The 19680-nt window shown below is 47.0% G+C and overlaps 1 protein-coding gene across 2 annotated transcripts in view; it reads left to right on the top strand.

The window, feature by feature from the left end:
* LOC144492290 (adhesion G-protein coupled receptor G2-like) overlaps positions 1–19680 on the top strand; it is a 138638-nt gene that overhangs the window by 74174 nt on the left and 44784 nt on the right. For both annotated transcript variants that reach the window (XM_078210281.1, XM_078210280.1), the window contains one exon: positions 5221–5256. In XM_078210281.1, the coding sequence (XP_078066407.1) occupies positions 5221–5256 (36 nt within the window). The remainder of the gene's footprint in view (positions 1–5220; positions 5257–19680) is intronic.

Below are 19680 nucleotides of genomic sequence, written 5' to 3'. Positions count from 1 at the left end.
GCTATGTCTGCAAGGATGTTATTTAATTGGAACAGCATTTCAAACATCGACATCATGTACAACCATTTTAGTACTTCCCTACTTATTCCCACATGTGATATTAATAACTCTCTTTTGAGTAAATTTGGTTTTCCTCTGGAAGGTAACTAAATAATTCCTGTCCCTATCAAAATATTTTTTAGGCACATTCACGTGACACACTCTGTGAGTTTTCCTTCTATCTGGCATACTTATCAAATAATTCATCTCACTCAGTTTCCTTTCAATTTGATAAGGACCATGAAACCTTGCTTTTAAAGGTTCACCCCCACTGGCAAAACTACGAATATTTGATTTCTTATCTGCTTCCTGTGTCATCACATGATGTCACGTTTAAATGTTGCCTAGCCAATTAGCCTGCTCTATTCAACCTTTCCCTAAAATTTGACACATAATCCAATAATGTAGTCTCAGAACGCTGACTCTCCAATTCTCCTTAATCAATTTAAGTTGTCCTCTTACCTCATGGCCAAAAATCAATTCAAATGGACTGAATTTGGTTGACTCGTTAGCTGCATCCCCAATTGCAAAGAGTTCAAATGGAATTCCTTTATCCCAATCCTCCAGATAATCTTGACAATAAGCCCTCAACATTGTATTTAAAGGTAAATGCCACCACTCTAACACTTCTGGATAGTATGCAGTTGATTAAAATTGCTTTACTCCCAAGCTGTCCATAACATTCTTCAATAACTTTGATGTAAATTTGTTCCTTGATCTGATTGTATTTCTGTGGGTAGTCCATATCTAGTAAAAAAATTAAGTAACTTCTACAATCCTTTCAGCTGTAATATTGCATACTGGAATGGCCTCTGGAAACCTGGGAGACACATCCATTATGGTCAATAGAGATTGAACCTGATTTTACTATTGCATCGTGCCCGCTTTTGGGCGCAAAAACGTGATAAAGTCAGGTGTGAGGCCATTAACGTGATCCGCGCCCGCGCCCGCGTCCGCGCAGATGGCCACTTTATCGAGACCCGGGAATGGCCGCGATCCGATTCTCGCCCGAAATGGGCGCAACGGCGATTTAAATGCATTTACATGCATTTAGAGTCATAGAGTTATAGAGGTTTACAGTATGGAAACAGGCCCTTCGGCCCAACTTGTCCATGCCGCCCTTATTTTTTTTTTAAAACCCCTAAGCTAATCCCAATTGCCCACATTTGGCCCATATCCCTCTATACCCATCGTACTCATGTCATTATCTAAATGCTTTTTAAAAGATAAAATTGTACCCGCCTCCACTACTACCTCTGGCAGCTTGTTCCAGACACTCACCACCCTCTGTGTGAAAAAATTGCCCCTCTGGACACTTTTGTATCTCTCCCCTCTCAGCTTAAACCTATGCCCTCTAGTTTTAGACTTCCCTATCTTTGGGGAAAGATATTGACTTTCCAGCTGCACACAGTATTCCAAGTGTGGCCTTACCAATGTTTTGTACAACTTCAACAAGACGTCCCAACTCCTGTATTCAATGTTCTGACCAATGAAACTAAGCATGCCGAATGCCTTCTTCACCACTCTGTCCACCTGTGACTCCACTTTCAAGGAGCTATGAACATGTCCCCCTAGATCTTTGTTCTGTAACTCTCCCCAACGCCCTACCATTAACTGAGTAAATTGAATTAAGTTTAAATTGAATTATGAACTGCCCGCCCAACTTTATTAGCATTTCCCCCTTTACCACCACATTCGCCAATCCGGAATCATGCCAAAATTGAACATGCTGAATAAAAGTCTGATTCGGGGGCTCCAGCTGCTGAAGAGGTGAGTTCAGAGCTTCCATCGGCTCTCTGACTCAGATCGGTGGTGGAGGGCGGAGGGTGGTGGGTCAGATCATTCTCTGGTGGAGGGGGGAGGTAGGGCCGATCGTTGTCTGGTTGGAGGGGGGAGGAGGGCAAATCGTTGTCTGGTTGGGGGGGGGAGGAGGGCAGATCGTTGTCTGGTTGGTGGGGGAGGAGGGCAGATCGTTGTCTGGTTGGGGGGGGGAGGAGGGCAGATCGTTGTCTGGTTGGGGGGGGGAGGAGGGCAGATCGTTGTCTGGTTGGAGGGGGGAGGAGGGCAGATCGTTGTCTGGTTGGGGGGGGGAGGAGGGCAAATCGTTGTCTGGTTGGGGGGGGGAGGAGGGCAGATCGTTGTCTGGTTGGGGGGGGAGGAGGGCAGATCGTTGTCTGGTTGGGGGGGGGAGGAGGGCAGATCGTTGTCTGGTTGGGGGGGGGGAGGAGGGCAGATCGTTGTCTGGTTGGGGGGGGGAGGAGGGCAAATCGTTGTCTGGTTGGGGGGGGGAGGAGGGCAGATCGTTGTCTGGTTGGGGGGGGGAGGAGGGCAAATCGTTGTCTGGTTGGGGGGGGGAGGAGGGCAGATCGTTGTCTGGTTGGGGGGGGGAGGTGGGTCAGATGTACTTCTGGGGGTGGGGGGTGGGGGGGTGTGAGGCCAGATCATTCTCTGGAAGGGCAGGGGGCCAAGAGTGAGGCCAGATCATTCTCTGGGGAGGTGAGGGGGGGCGGGAGTGAGGCCAGATCATTCTCTGGGGAGGTGAGGGGGGGCGGGAGTGAGGCCAGATCATTCTCTGGGGAGGTGAGGGGGGGCGGGAGTGAGGCCAGATCATTCTCTGGGGAGGTGAGGGGGGGCGGGAGTGAGGCCAGATCATTCTCTGGGGAGGTGAGGGGGGGCGGGAGTGAGGCCAGATCATTCTCTGGGGAGGTGAGGGGGGGGGCGGGAGTGAGGCCAGATCATTCTCTGGGGAGTGGGGGAGTGAGGCCAGATCATTTTCTGTGGGGGGGAGGCCAGATGGATCTCTGGTGGGGGAGGGACGGGTGGGGGGTGCCACTCTGTGGGCGATTGGTGGGGGGGGAAGGGGGCAGGGGTTCGTGATCGATCTGGATAGTGGGGGGGGTGGGTGGATAAGGGGGACAGTTATGTGTGTGGGGACCATCGCTCCCGCTTTTTGCTCCCGAGCCGCTTTCTCCGCTTTCTGCGGCCCGGGAGTGATTTGACACAGGTGCGCTTTTCAAATTTTTTTCTCGCTGCGCATGTGCAGTTCAGAGCTCCGATCGTTTCACACGCACTAAGCCCCGCCCACAGCGCGAATGGGACTCACGATTTTTTTTCAGGCTGAGTGTGCATAAGGGCGTCTAAGAACAGATTTACAAGTTGGGTCTGAATTGCGCCCAGATTCAGCACTTAGAATGAAAATGGTGAAATCCGGCCCATTGATTCCCACTCTTCATTTTAGGGATTAAGACCCTTGAAAATGGTTCCTCAAATGCTAGAATGGATATTAAGGTTTTCTCACCGCTTGAGGTTTCCCTGTGTACTCACGTGTGTGACATGACCAACAAAATTTTACTCCATATTTATACAGTCCAGGTCAATAAAAAAGTTTTTTCAGTTTTCTTTAGTCCCAAGTGACTTCCTATTGGTACCTCATGTGCTACTCGCAACACCTCCTTTCTATACCCTACCGGCAATTCCACTTGATGAACTTCTGCCCACTGTTCATCCGCCTGAATATGTACGGTCTCCATTTCCTCATTAAGACATCACTTTTAAGTAATAACATTCTGGTATATACTCAGATTCCTCTTCTGTGCATGCTTTCAAATATTACTGTTTTATTTCTTGATCCTTCTGTTGTAGGGCGGCACGGTAGCACAGTGGTTAGCACTGCTGCTTCACAGCTCCAGGGACCTGGGTTCGATTCCCGGCTTGGGTCACTGTCTGTGTGGAGTTTGCACATTCTCCTCGTGTCTGCGTGGGTTTCCTTCGGGTGCTCCGGTTTCCTCCCACAGTCCAAAGATGCGCAGGTTAGGTTGACTGGCCATGCTAAAAAATTGCCCCTTAGTGGCCTGAGATGCATAGGTTAGAGGGATTGGTGGGTAAATGTGTCGGGATGTTGGGGTAGGGCCTGGGTGGGATTGTGGTCAGTGCAGACTCAATGGGCCAGGTGGCCTCTTTCTGCACTGTAGTGTTTCTATGATTCTATCTATAGTTCTAACTCTGCCAACTTCCTGAACCAAAAATATCCACTCCATCCTCCATCTGTTCTTGTTCTTTTTCAATCATCTGATCAAAAATCATTTCTAATAATTGAACTTCAACTTCCTTATCTTCACTCTTTGATTCCTCCTCCTGTCCTAACCTGTGACTTTGCGATCTTGTTACTACACAATCAGGAAAAATCCCAGGATATGTGTTCTTCAACAACTCAGTTGTTTGATTTTCCACTGGCTTTTCAACAACAGTAGGCATCACTCCCACCTGTGATCCAGCTATATCGTTAAGTAAGATAAACTTTTTTCCTGGAAAAGATAATTTCTCTATTACTCCTTCTACCACTTCACCACTCTTCACTGGACTCTCCAACCTCACCTTATATAATCAAACACTACTCTTCTCACCCTGAATTCAACATATTGCCACCTTTTTTGGCAATACTCCTTCCAAACTCCATAACTCCTCATCTCTTGCTATCAAAGATTGACTTGCTCCCGTTTCTCTTAAACTTTTGACTTCTCTACCTACTCCTGGTACACATGAGTAAACTTTATCCACACATGTAAATTCTTTAAAGAGATCTGGCACCTTCTTAGCAATCAACCCCTGACCAGGCTGTATATTCTTTTGCACCTCTTTCGCTTCAACTGGTATTTCCCTTTTCACTTTAACAAGCCCCATTGGCTTATCCCCTTTGACCACGTCAGTCTTTCCAGTGCTTTTCTTAAACCACCAACACTGCAACTTTGCATGGCCTAATTTATTACAGTGAAAACCTCTGAGGCTTTTCATTTCTCTTCCACATTCCTGCATTTCCTTTTAAACCTGAGTAAAATCTTTATTATCTCCCACACGGTCGCCTTTACCTTGACCACCTGAGGATTTATTTTCCCCAGTTTGTATCCCTCACAGACCGAAACTGATGTTGCGAACCAAACTTTGATTTATGAATTAATTGATAATCATCTGCCATTTCTGCTGCTAACCTTGCAGTTTTAACCCTCTGCTCTTCCACATGAGTTCTGACTATGTCAGGAAGTGAATTTTTAAACTACGTTTTAAACTAATGTTTTCAACTACTGGTTAGCATCACTGTCATGAGAACTAAAAACAAGCGAGAGACTGAGCGATTTTACTTTTCTGACTTCCAATATTTACAGCTGTTTCTTTTTATCTCTACAGATCAAGCATGCAGTTTCCTTTGTGATAAGGCTAATGGTCAGTGTCCTAATTTTCATACTTTATCGGGAATCTCTGCTCACTTTTAGTTCCTTTCCCTTTCCTGCTGCAAAACAATAAAAAAGATGTGAAAATTATTGCAGAATAGAAGGTGAAAATGATCAACAATGCATTTTAAAAACACCTTTCAGGTTGTTTGTTTTTCTTCTGTTACACCCCCTTTTTTGTTTTATCTCCCAAAAACTAAAAAGGACATGGCTGGTATGAGTGGGAGGCCAGTATACTGCATTCGGTGTGGCATGTGGGAGTTCCTGGAGACAACTTGCCTCCTGGAAGTCCATATCTGTGCCAGATGTGTGGAACTGCAACTCCTGAAGGATCGTGTAAGGGAGCTGGAGCTGAGGCTCGATGAACTCAGTTTAGTTAGGGAAAATGAGAGATTAATAGATAAAAGTTATAGTCAGGTAGTGACACCAGGGTCTCGGAAGGAAGACACGTGGGTCACAGTTAGGAGGGGTAATAGTCAGAAGGGTGACATGCCAGAAAGTACCCCAGTGGCAGTCTCCCATAAGAGAAAGGGATGGGCAACAGATGGGAGAAGGGAAGGGAGTGAGCAGTCTGTGGAGGGATCCCCTGTGGTTGTCCCCCTCCAAAATAGGTATATTGTTTTGGATTCTGTGGAGGGGGATGACCCTCCAGGGGTAAGCGACGAGGACCAGATCACCTCCACGGAGACAGGCTCAGGGGTCCGAAAGGGAACTTCTTTCCCCTTCTGGGTTTAGGAGAGCGATAGTTGTGGGGGACACAATGGTTAGAGGCACGGACAGGCGGTTCTGTGGGACTGAACGAGAATCCAGGATGGTAGTCTGCCTCCCTGGTGCCGGGGTACTGGATGTCTCCGAGAGGGTAGGAAGCATATTTAAAATGGAAGGTAGTCAAACGGATGTGATTATACACATTGGTGAAAATGATGAGCAGGGGGGTCATACGAGAGAAAGTCAGGGAGTTGGGTGCTAGGCTAAAAAGTAAGGCCTCCAGGGTAGCAATCTCTGGACTGCTCCCGGTGTCTAGTGCAAGTGAGGCTCGGAACAGGGAGATTCTACAGTTGAACGCATGGCTAAAGGACTGGTGCAAGAGGGAGGGTTTTTAAATTCATAGATAACTGGGAAATCTTCAAGTCAGGATGGCAACTGTACAGAAAGGATGGGTTACACCTTAACTGGAAGGGAGCAAATATCCTGGCTGGGAGTTTTGCTAGAGTGTTTCGGCAGGATTTAAACTAGTGTGGCAGGGGGGTGGGGAACAAAACAGTAGGTCAGTAAATACTGAGGCTGGGGTTGAGCTGGGGGCCAGGGCAAGGCTAGCTAAGAAGAGGAGCACTCTGGAGGAGGATGACCTGAGTGGGCCTGGAGGTCTGCAGTGCATCTGCTTCAATGCGAGGAGCGTAACGGGTAAAACAGGCGAACTTAGGGCCTTAATGCTTATGCGGAATTTGGATGTGGTTGTGGTGACGGAAACTGGGTTAAAAGAAGGACAGGACTGGCAGCTGAATATTCCGGGGTATAAGTGTTTTAGGCGAGAAAGAGGAGGGGCTAAAAAAGGTGGGGGAGTAGCGATATTAGTTAAGGAGCATATTACCGCGGTGCAGAGGGTAGACAACTTAGAGGGGTCATGTACTGAGTCGCTGTGGGTGGAACTCAGAAACAGTAAGGGTGCAGTCACTATGCTGGGGGTGTACTACAGACCACCCAACAGCCCACGGGAAGTGGAGGAAAGGATATGTCAGGAGATTCTGGATAGGTGCAGAAAAAATAGGGTTGTTGTAGTGGGGGACTTTAATTTCCCTGGCACAGACTGGAAAGTGCTTAGAGCTGGAGGTCCGGACAGGGAGGAATTTGTAAAATGCGTACTGGAAGGTTCTTTGGAACAGTATGTAGATAGCCCGACTAGAGAGGGGGCTATACTGGACCTAGTTCTGGGAAATGAGCCCGGTCAGGTCGTCAAAGTTTCGGTAGGGGAACATGTGGCAAATAGTAACCACAACTCTGTTAACTTTCGGATAGTAATGGACAAGGATGAGTGCTGTCCTACGGGCAGAGTGCTAAATTGGGGGAAGGCTAACTATAGCCGGATTAGGCAGGAATTGGTGGATGTTGATTGGGAGAGGATGTTCGAGGGTAAGTCCGCGTCTGGCATGTGGGAGTCTTTTAAGGAACTATTGATAAGGCTGCAGGATAGGCATGTGCCTGTAAAAAGGAAAGATAGGAAAGGTAGGATTTGAGAGCCGTGGGTAACCAGGGAAATTGAGGATCTGATTAAAATGAAAAGGGAGGCGTACGTTAAGTCCAGGCAACAGAAAACAGATGGAGCTCTGGAGGAATAGGAAAGAACTCAAACGGGGAGTTAGAAGGGCAAAAAGAGGTCACGAGATGTTCTTGGCAGGCAGGATTAAGGAGAATCCTAAGGCATTCTATTCATACGTTAGGAACAAAAGAGTTGTCAGGGAGAAAATCGGACCTCTCAGGGACAAAGGAGGGGAATTATGCTTAGAACCCAAGGGAATAGGGGAGATCCTAAATGAATACTTTGCATCGGTATTCACGAAGGAGAGGGGCGTGTTAACCGGGAGTGTCTCGGAGGGAGGTGTTGACCCGTTAGAGAAAATCTCCATTACAAGAGAGGAAGTGTTAGGTTTTTTAGGGAACATTAAAACTGACAAAGCCCCAGGGCCTGATGGCATCTATCCTCGACTGCTCAGGGAGACGAGAGATGAAATTGCTGGGCCTCTGACGGAAATCTTTGTCGCTTCTTTGGACACGGGTGAGGTCCCTGAGGATTGGAGGATAGCGAATGTGGTCCCGTTGTTTAAGAAGGGTAGCAGGGATAACCCAGGAAATTATAGGCCGGTGAGCTTGACGTCCGTGGTAGGGAAGTTGTTGGAGAGGATTCTTAGAGACAGGATGTATGTACATTTAGAACGGAACAATCTCATTCGTGACAGACAGCATGGTTTTGTAAGAGGGAGGTCGTGCCTTACAAATTTGGTGGCGTTTTTTGAGGAAGTGACAAAAACAGTTGATGAAGGAAGGGCCGTGGATGTCGTCTATATGGATTTCAGTAAGGCATTTGACAAAGTCCCACATGGCAGGTTGGTTAAGAAGGTTAAGGCTCATGGGATACAAGGAGAAGTGGCTAGATGGGTGGAGAACTGGCTTGGCCATAGGAGACAGAGGGTAGTGGTCGAAGGGTCTTTTTCCGGCTAGAGGTCTGTGACCAGTGGTGTTCCGTAGGGCTCTGTACTGGGACCTCTGCTATTTGTGATATATATAAATGATTTGGAAGAAGGTGTAACTGGTGTAATCAGCAAGTTTGCGGATGACACGAAGATGGCTGGACTTGCGGATAGCGAAGAGCATTGTCGGGCAATACAGCAGGATATAGATAGGCTGAAAAATTGGGCGGAGAGGTGGCAGATGGAGTTTAATCCGGATAAATGCGAAGTGATGCATTTTGGAAGAAATAATGTAGGGAGGAGTTATACAATAAATGGCAGAGTCATCAGGAGTATAGAAACACAGAGGGACCTAGGTGTGCAAGTCCACAAATCCTTGAAGGTGGCAACACAGGTGGAGAAGGTGGTGAAGAAGGCATATGGTATGCTTGCCTTTATAGGACGGCGTATAGAGTATAAAAGCTGGAGTCTGATGATGCAGCTGTATAGAACACTGGTTAGGCCACATTTGGAGTACTGCATCCAGTTCTGGTCGCCGCACTACCAGAAGGACGTGGAGGCGTTAGAGAGAGTGCAGAGAAGGTTTACCAGGATGTTGCCTGGTATGGAGGGTCTTAGCTATGAGGAGAGATTGGGTAAACTGGGGTTGTTCTCCCTGGAAAGACGGAGAATGAGAGGAGATCTAATAGAGGTGTACAAGATTATGAAGGGTATAGATAGGGTGAACAGTGGGAAGCTTTTTCCCAGGTCGGAGGTGACGATCACAAGGGGTCACGGGCTCAAGGTGAGAGGGGCGAAGTATAACTCAGATATCAGAGGGACGTTTTTTACACAGAAGGTGGTGGGGGCCTGGAATGCGCTGCCAAGTAGGGTGGTGGAGGCAGGCACGCTGATATCGTTTAAGACTTACCTGGATAGTCACATGAGCAGCCTAGGAATGGAGGGATACAAACGATTGGTCTAGTTGGACCAAGGAGCGGCACAGGCTTGGAGGGCCGAAGGGCTTGTTTCCTGTGCTGTACTGTTCTTTGTTCTTAACCTCTGAGGGTGGTCAAGACCTCTGATTAATTTCTCAAATGAAGGGCAGCATCTGCATCCTTCCCTCAGTCTGTCATTGAAATGTCAGCCGAGTTTGATTGTTTTCGTCTTTGTTGTGAGGTTTGAACCCACAAGCTTCTGATTCAGAGGTAAGAATGCTATGATTGACAAAGGGTGACGTTTTGAACGAAATAATTGATGCTTGAGAGAAGAAAGAGCTGAAACTGACAAAGGCTGGGAATCGTGTGGATATTAACAAGGGCAAGTGGAACTCCTGCAACTGTAAGTGAGTGAATATGTCAGTGATGATACTGGGCTAATGTTAATCTCTGTTGGATTTTTAAATATTTCCTTTATGGGATGTGAGCATCACTGGCCAGGCCAGCTTTTGTTGCGCCTTCCTAAATGCCATTGAGAAAGTGGTGCTGAGCTGCCTTCTTGAACCACTGTGGTCACTGAGGTGTAGGTACATCCACTGTGCTGTTAGGGAGAGAGTTCCAAGATTTTGATCCAGTGAAAGTGAGGAAACAGAGATATATTTCAAAGTCAGGATGTGAGTGACTTGGAGGGGAACCTCCATGTAGTGGTGTTCCCAGGTATCTGCTGCTCTTGTCCTTTTAGATGGTATTGGTCGTGGGTTTGGAAAGTTGAAGATTGGTAAATCTAGGGACCAGGTTACCAGGCAATTCATTGCTGGGCAAAATCTGGAAATGGAAATTCAGGACAGTCTAAATTTGAGAAAAGGAGAAAGAAATGTAATAAATTCTGTGATTACCATGGAAGCTATGGCAACTGCAGCAGCAACAGAACTATGGCGAATAAAAGACCAAATTCGACCAATAATCGAATTTTGCTATGGTAGCAATGACATTAAAACTGTCAGTGTTCACAGTCCTTACTCCACTAAAACTGACAGCAACTTTAGGAGTTTGTGCGCTGTTAAGCTCCCTGCCCAAAACTGCAAACCCTAAGCAATCATGTAATTGATAATTTTACACAGTTAGTATCTCTGGAAATACCCTTGAAAAATGTACACCTCGTTGAATGAGATATAGCCGGCTTTTTAAACTGTGGCTAAAACATTCTCATTGACACTGGCAAGCTAATTTTAGATCTTGTAATTATAAATTTCTCCATTCTGATAAGCAATGACACATTTTTAAATAATATTTATGTAAGGTTTGTTTATAATATTTTAGCTTCTTTCATAATACAAACATAATCATTTATTTTGCTATCTAAAAGATTAAATTAAAACTAACTGCTTTTAACTTCCTGGTTTGCTGATGATGTTAAAGCACTGAAGTTAAAGAGAGCACATTAGTAAAGGCAGTGACAGTAATCCAGACAGATCAGGCAAAAGCAAGACAGAGAGCAAGGGAAATCCAGATTAAACTGCATTTATTTCAATGCAAGAGGCCTGACGGGCAAGGCAGATGAACTCGGGCATGGATGGGTACATGGGACTGGGATATTATAGCAATTACTGAAACATGGCTAAGGGAGGGACAGGACTGGCAGCTCAATGTTCCGGGGTACAGATGCTATAGGAAAGATAGAACAGGAGGTAAGAGAGGAGGGGGAGTTGCACTTTTGATTAGGGAAAACATCACGGTCATACTGAGAGGGGATATATCTGAGGGTTCGGCCACTGAGTCTATATGGGTAGAACTGAGAAATAAGAAGGAGGAAATCGCTTTGATAGGGTTGTTCTATAGGCCCCCAAATAGTCAGCGGGAAATTGAGGAGCAAATATGTAAGGAGATTGCAGATAGCTCCAAGAATAATAGGGTGGTAATAGTTGGAGATTTTAACTTTCCCAACATTGACTGGGACAGCCATAGTATTAGAGGGTTGGATGGAGAGAAATTTGTTGAGTGTATTCAGGAGGAATTTCTCATTCAGTATGTGGATGACCCGACTAGAGAGGGGGCAAAACTTGACCTCCTCTTGGGAAATAAGGAAGGGCAGGTGACAGAAGTGTTAGTGAGGGATCACTTTGGGACCAGTGACCATCATTCTATTAGTTTTAAGATAGCTATGGAGAATGATAGGTCTGGCCCAAAAGTTAAAATTCTAAATTGGGGCAAGGCCAATTTTGATGGAATCAGGCAGGAACTTTCAAAAGTTAATTGGGGGAGTCTGCGGGAAGGCAAAGGGACTTCTGGTAAGTGGCATGCTTTCAAAAGTATGTTAACCAGGGTTCAGGGTAAACACATTCCTCTTGGAGTGAAGGGCAAGGCTGGCAGAAGTAGGGAACCCTGGATGACTCATGATATTGAGGCCCTGGTCAAGAAGAAGAAAGAGGCACATGACGTGCATAGGCAGCTGGGATCAAGTGAATCCCTTGAAGTGTATAGGGGGTGTAGGAGTAGAGTTAAGAGAAAAATCAGGAGGGCAAAAAGGGGACTCGAGATTGTTTTGGCAGCTAAGGCAAAGGAGAATCCAAAGAGCTTCTACAAATACATTAAGGGCAAAAGAGTAACAAGGGAGAGAGTAGGGCCTCTTAAGGATCAACAAGGTCATCTATGTGTGGATCCACAAGAGATGGGTGAGATCCTAAATGAATATTTCTCATCAATATTTACTGTTGAGAAGAGCATGGATGTTAGGGAACTTGGGGAAATAAATAGTGATGTCTTGAGGAATGTACATATTACAGAGAAGGAGGTGCTGGAAGTCTTAAAGCACATCAAGGTAGATAAATCCCCGGGACCTGATGAAGTGTATCCCAGGACATTGCGGGAGGCTAGGGAGGAAATTGCGGATCCCCAACCGAGATATTTGAATCATCGATAGTCATGGGTGAGGTGCCTGAAGATTGGAGAGTGGCAAATGTTGTGCCTTTGTTTAAAAGGGCTGCATAAAAAAAGCCTGGGAACTACAGGCCAGTGAGCCTCACATCTGTGGTGGGTAAATTGTTGGAAGGTATTTTAAGAGACAGGATTGACATGCATTTAGAGACGCAAATACTGATTAGGGACAGTCAGCATGGCTTTGTGAGTGGAAAATCATGTCTCACAAATTTGATTGGGTTTTTTGAAGGTAACCAAGGAAGTAGATGAGGGCAGTGCAGTTGATGTTATTTACATGGACTTTAGCAAGGCCTTTGACAAGGTACCGCATGGTAGGTGGTTACATAAAGTTAAATCTCACGGGATCCAGGGTGAGGTATCTAAATGGATACAAAATTGGCTTCTTGACAGGAGCCAGAGGGTGGTTGTAGAGGGTTGTTTTTCAAACTGGAGGCCTGTGAACAGCGGTGTGCCCCAGGGATCAGTGCTGGGTCCACTGTTATTTGTCATTTATATTAATGATTTGGATGAGAATATAGGAGGCATGGTTAGTAAGTTTGCAGATGACACTAAGATTGGTGGCAAAGTGGACAGTGAAGAAAGTTATCTCCAATTGCAACGGGATCTTGATCAATTGGGCCAGTGGGCTGACGAATGACAGATGGAGTTTAATTTAGACAAATGCGAGGTGATGCATTTTAGTAGATTGAACCAGGGCAGGACTTACTCAGTTGATGGTAGGGCATTGAGGAGAGTTACAGAACAAAGAGATCTAGGGGTACATGTTCATAGCTCCTTGAAAATGGAGTCACAGGTGGACAGAGTGGTGAAGAAGGCATTTGGCATGCTTGGTTTCATCGGTCAGAACATTGAATACAGGAGTTGGAATGTCTTGTTGAAGTTGTACAAGACATTGGTAAGGCCATACTTGGAATACTGTGTGCAATTCTGGTCACCCTATTATAGAAAGGATATTATTAAACTAGAAAGTGCAGAAAAGATTTACTAGGATGCTACCGGGACTTGATGGTTTGAGTTATAAGGAGAGGCTGGACAGACTGGGACTTTTTTCTCTGGAGCGTAGAAGGCTGAGGGGTGATCTTATAGAGGTTTATAAAATAATGAGGGGCACAGATCAGCTAGATGGTCAATATCTTTTCCCAAAGGTAAGGGAGTCTAAAACTAGAGGGCAGAGGTTTAAGGTGAGCGGGGAGAGATACAAAAATGTTCAGAGGGGCAATTTTTGCACACAGAGGGTGGTGAGTGTCAGGAACAAGCTGCCAGAGGTATCAGTAGAGGCAGTTACAATTTTATCTTTTAAAAAGCATTTAGATAGTTACATGGGTATGATGGGTTTGGAGGGATATGGGCCAAATGCAGGCAATTGGGATTAGCTTAGGGGTTTTAAAAAAGAAAGGGCGGCATGGACAAGCTGGGCCGAAGGGCCTGTTTCCATGCTGTAAACCTCTATGACTCTATGCGAATACTTCATTGTGATTGGGTGTTGTCCCAGCTTGCGACTGCTCCACACCTGGAGACCTTTTTGATTTGGCTCCAGATTTAAACCGCCATTGGGAAAGGTGAAACCCATGGCTTGAAGATCATTACATAAGAACGTAAGAACTAGGAGCAGGAGTAGGCCAGCTGGCCCCTGAAGGCTCCTCCGTCATTCAATAAGATCATGGCTGATCTTTTCATGGACTCAGCTCCACTTACCTGCCTGCTCATTATAATCCTTAATTCCTTTACTGTTCAAAAATCTATCTTTGCCTTTAAAACATTCAACGAGTTAGCCTCAACTGCTTCATTGGTGCTGATGCTTCACATTAGATGTTTGTGAGATGCTTTCTTCAAGTCAGTGGTCAGCACCCTTGCTGACTACTTACCTCAACCTGACAGAAGCAAAATATATGCGGAGGCTGATTCAACAGGCCTTCAGTTACTAACCTATGTCGCCTGTTGCATCAGAAATTGGAGTCTAACATTGTTTATGGATATATGAAGCAATGGTGGCCCACATCTTCTATTCACAGCTTCATTGCAGGAAATAACAGGTGACAGCAACATCATCAGCCAGTATTTTGTCCATTGACCCTAATGCAGTTGACGGATGCCCCTCAGATGTGTAGGAGAAGGCCCTTGAATTTGCCCATATTGCTGGGTTTTCCCAAATGCAAAGCATCATTGACGATACAAACATTGCATTGCTTAAAAGAAAAATTATTTTGCCGCTTTTCATCTTGCACTCATCAGGACAAATTCATAAGACTACCAATTCTGAACAACAATTTATGCATAAATCACAAACACCTAGCATGTAATTTCAGGGGAAAGGGAAGGCAAATGAAATGTTGGCCTTTATTTCAAAGAGAATAGAGTTTACAAATTTCTAAAACTATACAAGTCACTAGTTAGACCACACCTGGAATACTGTGAACAGTTTTGATCCCCTTATCTAAAGAAAGATACACTGGCATTGGAGGCAATCCAGAGAAGCTCACTAAGTTGATCCCAGATTTGCAGGGATTTTTTCTTATGAGAAGGTTACTTAGTGCAGCGAGCCGGGAAATGTCAGCGGGTGGACAAAAACAGGAATCGCGACCGGTGTCCAGCCAGTCGTGATCTCCTCAGGCCATTTTTTCCACGTAATCAGCCTCGTGCCAGGGAACAGAGCGAGGCTGATTACAAAATGAAAATGCTTATTTGCATCTCTTTAGCGAGCCTGGGATGGTATCGTCCAGCCTTGCTAACGTTTCTGACCCTGCTGGTGGAGGTCCACACCAGCGGGGATCGGGTATGGTCCCCAATAACGGGGACTAGGTGTGATGGCCTTGCTGGTGGGACCAGAGGCCATTGAGGACCATTGTGAGGTTGGGGAAGCAGGGTGCCCCTTGGACGGTGCCAGCCTGGAACCTTGGCAGTGCCAGCCTGGCACCCTGGCACTGCCCACTGAGCACCCTGAAACTGTCAGTCTGGCACCCTGCAGTGCCCAGCTGACAGTGGACAGTGTCAGGGGGTGGAGCATGAGGGGGTGAAGCCTGACCAGGGGTAGAGGAGGTAGGTGGGGAGGGAATGGGGGGAATTCTGCATGGACGAGTGGGGGCTGGTGGTGGGGCCACGCTCAGAGGGTGGGTCCGGCCATCAGGAGGCTGGCCATTGGGTAGGGGGGCAGTCGAGGCCAGCGATTGGTCAGGGTTTCAGGGCCACTGATTGGTGAGGGGGTCGGGGCTGGTGATCAGGAGTCCAGCGATGTCCGGGGGAGGGATGGCACATGTCAACTGATCTCCCAGTATACTGGGAGATTGGCGCATGTGCACTGACCCCCTCAGCAATCTGATGTTGGCCTCTCTTGCAGGATTAAGCACCCTCACCAGTGAAATCCCCTGACAGCCTCTGTACTGCACAGAGTGCCGGAAATTAATTTTACTAAGCTCGCTCAAAGAGCGGGCAGGGAAAAGCCCCGTTTTCCGGCTTGTTGGGTAATTAGTTTTCTTTTGGAAAATTGTGCCTGTGGTTTGCGCATATTGGGCCCGAATTTACCATTTTCTTTCGAAGTGCTGAATCTGGGCATAATTCGGATCCGACTTGGAAATCTGCTTTCAGGCGCCCCCATTAGCACTTAGCCTGAAAAACAAATTGCGGGTCTGAATTGCGCTGTGGGCGGGGCTTAGCGTGCCTGAAACGATCGGAGCTTTGAACTGCGCATGCTCAGTTTGAAAAAAAATTTGAAAAAGCGCACCCCTGTCACATCACTCCCGGGCCGCAAAAGCAGATAAAGCAGCCCGGGAGCGAAAAGCGGGAGTGATGGCCCCCACAGACATCGCCCCACCCCCACAACAACTGTCCCCCTTATCCACCCCCCCCCCCCGCTACCCAGACCGATCGCGACCCACTGCCTCCTTCCCCCCACTAATCGCCCGCAGAGTGGCAGCTGACCCCCCCACCAGAGATCCATCTGGCCTCCCTCCCCCCCCCCCACCAGTGGACGATCGGGCCTCCCTCCCCCCATCACCAGAGATACATCTTACCCACCTCTCTCCTCCCCTCCAAACCAGAGAATGATCTGGCCTCACTCCCCCCGCAGCCCACCCCCCCCCCCCACCCCAGAGAATGATCTGGCCTCCCTCCCCTCCACCCCCACCAGAGGTATATCTGACCCACCTCCTCCTCCCTCCCCACTTCCTCACCAGAGAATGATCTGGCCCACCTCCCCCCGCCCCCACCCCCCCTCAACCAGACAACAATCGGGTCTCCCTCCTCCCTCACCCCCCTCACCAGAGAATGATCGGGCCCACCTTCTTCCCCTCCCCACCACCGATCTGAGTCAGAGAGCCATTGGAAACTCTGAACTTACGTCTTCAGCAGCTGGAGCGCTCGAAACAGACTTTTATTCAGCATGTCCATTATGGCGCGATTCCGGATTGGCGAGCGCGGTGGTAAAGGGGGAAATGCTGATAAAGTTGGGCGGGCACTTCATTAATTCAATTGAAATGCATGCAAATGCACTTAAATCGCCGTTGCGCCCGTTACAGGCGTGAATCGGATCGTGGCCATTTCCGGGCTCGGTAAAGTGGCCATCTGCGCGGATGCGGGCGTGGATCGCGTTAATGGCCTCACGCCCGACTTTACCACGTTTTCGCACCCGAAAACGGGCGCGACGCAATGGTAAAACCGGGCCCATTGATTCACAGTAGCACACAACAGGTTTATTGAAAGAAATGTTCTCTGCACAGAACAGAAAATGAAAGACAGAAATCTGTGAAACACCCCATGACCTCATGATCAAGTCATGTGACCTGCTCTTAAAGCAATTAATCAGCCACTTAAATATATAATAATAGTGTCAAGCTTCTCGAGTGTTGTTGGAGCTGCACTTATTCAGTCAAGTGGAGAGTTACACTCATGACTTTTGATTTGTCTGTGGCTCGGAGGGGTGGGGGTGGGTGGCGATGGTGAGGAGGTGGGCTAATCACCTCAGGATCCCTAGCCTTGACCTGCTGTTGTAGCTACACCAGGTATAAGGCTGGTCCAGTTCAGTTTCTTGTCAATGGTAACCCCCACGATGTTGATAGTGGGGGATTCAGTGATGGTAAAGCCATTGAATGTCAAGGGTCATGATTAGACTCCATCTTGCTGGAGATGTTCATTTCCTGACACTTGCGTGGTGCGAATGTTACTTGCCACTTGTCACAAGTCTGGATATTGTCCTGGTTTTGCTGCATTTGAATATGGACTGCTTCAGTATCTGAAGAGATCTGAATGGTGCTGAACATTGTACAATCATCAGCAAACACCCCCCTGCCATTATGATGGAAGGAAGGTCATTGATGAAGCAGTTGAAGATGGTTAGGCTCAGGACGGAACTCTCAGGAACTCTTGCGATGAAGTCTTGCTCAGGCCACCATGAGAGGTAAAGTGCGATGGTCAAGATTTCAGTGCCTGTTAGGGGCAAACATTGGACCCAACAACTTGAACCCACAGCCACTCAGTATTAATAAACAGAAATAGGACATTGGAGACTCATGCCCACTCATGTCTTTTTCTGATTTGTGGAGCAGAGAGGATACCTTCAATAAGATGGATGCTGGACTTATTACAGCCTGCATCACCAAGTACAGGAGAAAAGAGGAGGGGAGAGTGATTGAGGCACCTGGATCATCAAAGGAAGGAGCTACACTCTCGTGAGTAAAAGGCAGCAGGTGCCTCTCGAGATGCAGAGGATGAGGCTCACATGAACATCATGAATAGGTGGCTCTCAAGACTGAGGATCTACGGAAGACTGATGTTTTTTCCTGCAGATGAGCAAGAGGCAATGTCACTGATGCCCCTGCATGCCCAGCAATCCGTTGGCTCACATCTACAATTCTGCCATGCACAAAACGTTTCAAAAGCACAGAACCATTCAGTGACTCAGAACGGAAGTTTACTTACATGGCAGATGCCGTTGCAATTCTGTGCAGAATTTGACACCACAGGGACTGGGAGGACATTCACTGGCAGCAACTGTTAAAGTCCCTGCCACTTTAAATTCTGTGCTATTAGCTCTTTCCATGGCTCCACAGGAAACCTCTGCGGATTGTTCATGCTTCCATTCACAAACGTATCCAGGAGATAATAGACGCCCTTTTCACCAAGGCCAACAAATATATTAACTTTGATAGCGGCCAAGCCAGCCATGACTCCAGAGCACTGGGCTTTGCTGTGATTTCCAGGTTCCCAAAAATGAAGAGTGCTCCTGGAAAATTTCTGGACTCGCGTATTGTGGGTAGGTCGCACATTTTGGACTTTAGAGAGACCACAGAGGATCAAGGGTTAGCTGCTTGGTCACAAGGGTTACCATGAAAAGACATGGCTGTTGACGCCCTTGTGCCAGCCACAAAATGCATCAGAGAGAAGGTACAATGAACCTTGTACCACCAACCTCACATTGATGGAGTAGACCATAGGAATCTTAAAAGTGTGATTGTGATGCCTCAGCATATCTGGAGGATCATTGCAGTACACTCCACAGAGGGTCCATCATTCTTTCCTGCGCACTGAAAAGGGGGGAGCAGTTGTCAGATGACAACTGCATGTCTCCTCCAATGAGAAGGATATCGAAACAGATGAGGTTGACAAAGCCACTGGTACAGGGAAAGTCATAATTGCAAGGGCCACTCGAGGCAGGCCCACTTGTGAGGCCCTCAGGTTTCACAAGGAGGATATTGAGTCAGAGTGATTCTTCCCTTGGACAAGTATCCTCCAACATGGGCCATAATGACATGAGCGTCACAATCCAACCACCCACTTCAATCAAAAGTGGCCAATTAAATATCAGGCTTCAAACAATAACAAGGCCTGGGAGCACTCATTGCTGATAAGGTTCTAACTAGTGGAGAGCAGCATCCTGTGGCCAGCGTGGGAGAGTAGAGGACATTGCAGCAGTCCTCCATGATGTCCAGTAGGTAGCTTAGGGGGGTATCACTAACCAATGATTTCTTGCCTGCTCAGCCATGTCTTCAATGGATCAGATGTATAAATTAGTACATATAAGGCTTCACGAGTTTCCAATCCCATTCAATCATTGGAAGTCAAACACTCCCCACATAGGGAAGGAGAGTTACCCAAATACCAGCCCTTGCATACCTCTTAATGACCAACTGCCCACTATCTCACTTGTAGATGCTGAAAATAATGAGAAAACCATCATATCGTGCGTAGCACCTTATCATGTCCTCATGGTGTCCCAGAGTGCCAATGAAATATTATGCACTGTTCTTAAGAAGGTGAACATTGATGATGGGAAAGCCAAATCATGTAGAAAGTCTGGTGCTTTGATTAACAGTCTTCACATGTAGGATCCGGCATGTTTGTTAAGTATGCTATTGTCATAACTCTAAGCTCAATTTCTAATCCAAG

The sequence above is a fragment of the Mustelus asterias genome, chromosome 4, assembly GCF_964213995.1.
Source record: "Mustelus asterias chromosome 4, sMusAst1.hap1.1, whole genome shotgun sequence".
Taxonomy (NCBI): Eukaryota; Metazoa; Chordata; class Chondrichthyes; order Carcharhiniformes; family Triakidae; genus Mustelus; species Mustelus asterias.
This window is presented reverse-complemented; position numbering and strand designations above follow the sequence as displayed.